The sequence below is a fragment of the Buceros rhinoceros genome, unplaced genomic scaffold (assembly GCF_000710305.1).
Source record: "Buceros rhinoceros silvestris isolate BGI_N320 unplaced genomic scaffold, ASM71030v1 scaffold14450, whole genome shotgun sequence".
Lineage (NCBI taxonomy): Eukaryota > Metazoa > Chordata > Aves > Bucerotiformes > Bucerotidae > Buceros > Buceros rhinoceros.
Window position 1 is genome coordinate 12577 of NW_010387984.1, and position 5738 is coordinate 18314.

At 48.0% G+C, this 5738-nt stretch overlaps 1 protein-coding gene across 1 annotated transcript in view; it reads left to right on the forward strand.

Moving 5' to 3' along the window:
* Nucleotides 1–1921, forward strand: part of TACR2 (tachykinin receptor 2) — a 9696-nt gene extending 7775 nt beyond the window's left edge. The window contains exons 4-5 of the mRNA XM_010143031.1: nucleotides 283–479; nucleotides 1726–1921. Of these exons, the coding sequence (XP_010141333.1) occupies nucleotides 283–479; nucleotides 1726–1921 (393 nt within the window). The remainder of the gene's footprint in view (nucleotides 1–282; nucleotides 480–1725) is intronic.
* The last annotated feature ends 3817 nt before the right edge of the window (nucleotides 1922–5738 follow it).

Sequence of the window (5738 nt, forward strand, 5' to 3'; positions counted from 1 at the left end):
TTCCCTACCACATCTCTCTGATGCAGCTGCAAGCAGTTCCTCTCCAGAAAGTCCACTCGGTGCACCAGGAAACACTCGCTCTAGCTCGCTCTCAGTTCCCCGTTCCCAGTCCCCGTTGTCAGGGCTGGTTTCTTTGCTGTAGCAGCCCAGGCTTACATACTACCCACAGCGCTTCAGGAGGGCAAAACAGACCCAGACCGAAAGCAGCATTTCCCATTGCCCCAGCAAGATCAGACCATCTCCCAGAGGCCGAGGAGTAACACGCTGCTTTTGTTTTCCTAGTTTGTGAAGACCATGGTGGTAGTTGTGATCATTTTTGCTGTCTGCTGGCTGCCCTATCACATATACTTCATCCTGGGGAGCTTCAAAGAGGACATCTACAAGCAGAAGTACATTCAGCAGGTTTACCTTGCAATCTTTCTCCTTGCCATGAGTTCAACGATGTACAACCCCATCATATACTGCTGTCTTAACCAAAGGTGAGTAGCATGCACGTGTGCGCACAGAGAAAATGAAATTCGCAGTCTGAAAAAGCAAAAATCTCTGGAGGTGAGAACAGCCGTGAGTTTCAACTGCAGTCCGCAGGCCAAGTAGACAAGTTGATTTATATTCTGCCCATAACATGAGACAAGCCACGCTCTGCGAGTGAGATTTTAACTCAGCCCTTAAGATTTTCTGCCTCTGAATAAAGCCCGGGCAGCAGAGGTATGGCCAGCACAGGCACATGTGCACTCGTTTCCACGCACAGACTACCTTATTTCCAAGGAGGGAGGGAGGAATCTGTAATCCCTGCAATGCATCTGCTGACCTAATGTTGGGCTGGCTCGGCCACCTGCTTCTCCTGAGCCACCATCCCCTAGTGCAGCCCTGTGCCCCCCACAGGCACCGGGCTCACCACTGCGGGGAGTAGGAGCAGCCCACTGGTGACCTGCTGAGCATCCCGTCTGGGCATGCCACCACGAGCAAGCGGCTGGGAGAGCACAACCCCGTCATGCCAAGAGATGTCTCTCTTGCTCTGCGCTGAGAATGGGCTGCTCTCAGACGCTGGTGCTGCAGGACGCAGTGTGGGGAGCCGCTCTGCATGTGCCAAATCCTGCTTGCTTGTCCCACTGCCAGAGCTCTCCCTAACCCGCATCCCTCTTCAGCCAGCTGTAAGGGTAATACATGGTTAGCAGCACACCTTCCCCAGCACCTCCAGTGCAGCCTCACTGGGATTCCACCAGCAAACACCTAACTCCAGAGTGATGCTAGGAGGGTCACTCTTTGAGAGCATTTCAAAGGGCATCCTGCCCATAAGCTCACAGAAGGTGGCCATTTTGCAGCCCGTTCCGCGATTAACATACACTTCTCTCAGAAAGCAGACAGCTTCCTCGCTTAATTATTCATGGGTTTTTAAAAAGCTTCCAGTCAGTAAACACATGTATTTTCCTCATGCTCTGCTTCTCATCAGCATGGTCAGCACCATCGGCTGAGCACATCGAACAACCTGCCATTTCATTGATCTTACATATTTACTTAAAATAAGGAAAACGGATCATGGACTCCTATTGCACTTACCTCCATGGTTTTATACGTTTAGCTCTTCGCCTCACCCCTTTCAGTCTAACAGAAACCTTTTATTGCCACGGTCATTCAGAGGTAGAACCAAGTCATGCATTTGTTCTTTCTCTGTGCAGTTAAAAAGGTGATGACTTCACCATTTAATTTCTTTTTTCACATGTACAGATTTCGTTCTGGCTTCAAATTAGCCTTCCGATGGTGTCCATGCATAAAAGCAACTGAGAAAGACAAACTGAAACTTACGTCCCCATCTCTTTACCAGACAACCCACAGGAAGTCAAGAACAACAAGTTTCGACACAGAAACTCAACTGAATGAAAAAGAGAAGGCATCATTTACCCTCACCCAGCTAACACCTTGATTTTCTCCTCCCGGTTCTGGCTCTACCCTAACACAGCATTTTAACACAGCAGATTTGTAGAAGCCCGAGGCAGGTCTGTCTTTCTGGAGCAACTGTTTCCTACAGGACTTCTTCAGATGCCATCAGCATTAAAAGCAGTCTGCTGATAATAATTACATCCACGTAGGTCCAAGTATCACCCAGCTATGGAGGCAAGTTCAGCCCTCCCTTACACCCACTACTGTAATACGGAACAGAGAGATTTTGCCCTCGAGGTCAAAAAAGCAGTGAAGCAGACCTGAGGCAGTGCCAATCAGCAGAATGTCGATTATTCTCTCCCAGATAGCGATCTCCTGCTTTCTGTTCCACCAAGAGACGTGAATCTGGAAAAGAGGTAGTGGAGCAGAAAGGCTGGCCCAGTTTGGACGGACCTTCGGGGCTGTGGGCAGCCACATCTCATGGCTCAACAGCTCCACGGTGGACAAAACTGTGGAAAAAAGCTTGTTTACAACAAAGGCAAATTCTAACCATCCAGGCTGAAAAGCCTGCCCTGAAGATTTTCTGAATCCTGGGTCTTTCATGCCTGTAATTTCACCAGGGCCATCTCTCATCACTTAGAAGCAAGAAACAGTTCCTTAAGATGTCAGCATTGCATGGATTTCTATAATCTGGTGCCAAAATATGATGTCATTTTCTTATTAAACTGCACCCAAGTGATTCCTCCAACTTCACACAGTTAATTGTGGTGCCTAATTTAGAGAGCGATGCTCTCTGAAGAGTCAGTACCAGGTGTGAGATGCTCACTGACTTGGTCAGGGCTCATGGATCCAATTTGAAACCCCCTCCTCTAACACCTCTTAGTCCTAACGGCAGTCTGACCCATCGCTGTCTTTTCCCAGACAGTCCCTTCATCATCCCCTTCCAGACTTACCCCATATCTATCATCACCGTTCTTCTCAGATATGAAAATAGAGGCTGAAATGTGTCATCTTCAAAGCCTGAGACATTATGTGCAGGCATGCAAAACAGAAGCTGAAATAGAAACATCATCTAAAAGTAATACAACATTTAATACCGGGGTGATAAGTAGCACCTCACAATCACCTTTGCCTTTCATGACAGGTTTGTACATAGTGTCACAGAGCGTACAAAAAGCTCCTACAATGTTGACAAGGTCTAGTAATTTGAAATATTCCCCTTTGCTCTGTGAAAGCAAAAGTACAAAGTGTTGCCAGGCTTAAATTCTGCAGTAAATTCAGAGGAAAGATTCATGGCTTGAACTGGAAGTGTACTCAAGGAAATGATTTTCCCAAGTCCGTTTCAATACAGGAAGCAGCAGATGTATCTTCCTGCTCCACTTAATCTTTTTCACCTCCCTGGCTGCTGTGGAGAACTGTGTTACGCAGAGGCTCAACAAACTTTTCTCACTAATGGGACAACAGAGCACAGGGCTGTAAATGCTTCTTTACAAGTTCATTATTTTAAATCATTCCAGCGGGTGGTTTCTAGTCTAGAGGTTATCTGTCCATCCCTCCTAACTGGCCATCTGGCTCCTCCCAAGACTGCACTGCTGGGGCGCGCATAGAGAGAGCGGGAAGAGCCACCTACAGCCACCAGCCTTCTTCTGAAGGGATTCCAAACAACGTGGGAGGGATGCTCTGCAAGGCACTCATCTCTGGGATCAGACGAGAGGTTGCAAAGACTCTTCCTCAGAGGAACTGAAGGACACCTACACACAGAGTTCACTCTTTCATGCACAGAAGCTGTACCTCTCCCATGCCCAGCTGATGTGACCGTAAGGCCTTTAAACCCTTTAAACCCTGCAGCTCTCTAATGCAGATCTTTTTAGACCAAGCAGGCCTATCCTGAGCATCCCATCTTCCCCTCCACCTGCCACCACACCTTCACAGCCAGCCGGAGCCTACTGCAGATGCCCAGGTGTCATGCACATGTTGGCAGTGTCTCCCCTGTGCAGCCCCTGACAGGCACAGACGTTTTCTGACAGCTCAAGGGACATCCCCCTCTGGTTCAGGGGCAGAAAGCAGAGGAGGATTTCTTGAGGTTTCAAGCGAAACTCCCCGAGCCCTGAAGGACTCACACTGCAGATCCTCAGAAGTTTCTCTGCTAGAAACAGCAACAGTTAAGAAAGCAGAGACGCTCTGAGCCCTGGTTAGATACTGGAAGAAAAGGCATGCCACGGCAGACTACGTTATTTCCTATGATGTACGAGGTAACAGGAACACCACGCTCCATGGTAAATACATGCAATTCTTCAAATAAGCGCAGACATGATTAAATACCACGCAGCAGTAAAACACCTCCAGGTCAGCAATACATTCCCTCCTCTGCACAGTTACTCTGCTCTAAGCAGCAATGGACTCCCTGCAGTCGCTAAAGGAAAACATTTGAAGAATATCATTTTTGTGGCAAAGGAACGAACAAAAAGCACAGAACGGGGTTCAGAAGTTCAGAAACACTTTATTTTGCCTTCTGCTATTTTCTTAAGAAAACAAAACAAAACAAAGTCTGCTTGTTTTAAAACCCATTCAAAAGGCTTCTGGGAGAACCCCCAGAGGAGTAAGGAGCAGATGACATTACAACAGTGGTATGCAAATGGTCTTTTCCCCAGGAAATATAAGGTTTTTGTGTTCATACTGCAGTAATTACAGCTTAACAATTAAGAGGACTATGATTTTATTCACCAAGCCTAAAAGCTTTAAGTAAGACATCTCAGTCATTGTTTGGGTAACAGTGGAGACATTCCTTCAGACAGTCATAGCTTGTGATTCACTTGGAACAGTTTCCTAGGGGTAAGAAGTAGTCTGGAAATGGAAACCCCACCGGGTCTCCCTTTGGAAAAGAACTGCCGTGTCGTATCGAGCACATCGCCTATGGTCCACGGTAGGAAAAGCTGCGCTGTTAGAAACACAAACTCACTCCCTATTTGTTATGAGCTGGATCCAATAAACAAAACGACCTATATGCCAGCATCTCCAAAATTCACAGTCACCCTGAGACCAAGTTTAACTCCCACTTCTTGTTCATCCTCTCTCCTGCACTGAGCCTAGTCCTCAGACGCTGAAGAGCTCCAAACCCAGGTCCCCAGGCACGGCTCACACTACTCCTACAGCGCTGCCCATGGCAGGCATAAGATTTGCAAATCTTCAAGCCATTACAATGCAATGTGTCCCCCGTGCCCAAAAAGTTTCCCACCTTCTTCTACCTCCTGTTTGGGGTCATAGCTGCACATCAAGAGTGTCAGCTGTAACGTAAAATGGGTTATTGAAGAAGCACAACTGCGGTGTATGTGAAAGGGGCTTTCATTTACAACCCCAACACAGGATGTGCAAACCAGTGGCGTGTGAGCGCCTGACATTGAGATTCTGCAAACGTTAACCCTACGCACACAGGGAGCTCACGGACTCTGACACGTATCAGACTTGCGTGGGGACACAGCGACTGTAATGCATCCATCACTGGCAAAGCCTAATACGATCACACTGTCTCTGGTGCAGTGGGCTGAGGTTTCCCTGCGCTGCAGACCCCCCTGCATGAGACAGGGCAGGAGAAGCACCCGGACAAGCTAGACAGCCCCTAAGATTTGGGCGTTGTCAGCTCTGTGCCTCTGCTGAACTACATTAGGAAACACGAGGCACAGGGACCTGGGTGAAATCCACCCTGTTTGAATCTGACCCCGAATGCCCGGGAATAAAAACACACACACAAAACACAGGCACCACTGGGATTAGGCTGCAGCTCTCCCTACACAATAGCTCTTCCCAAAGCACTAAGCCACCAGCCAACAGCACCTCTTCCAGAAAGAACCACTAAACACCAG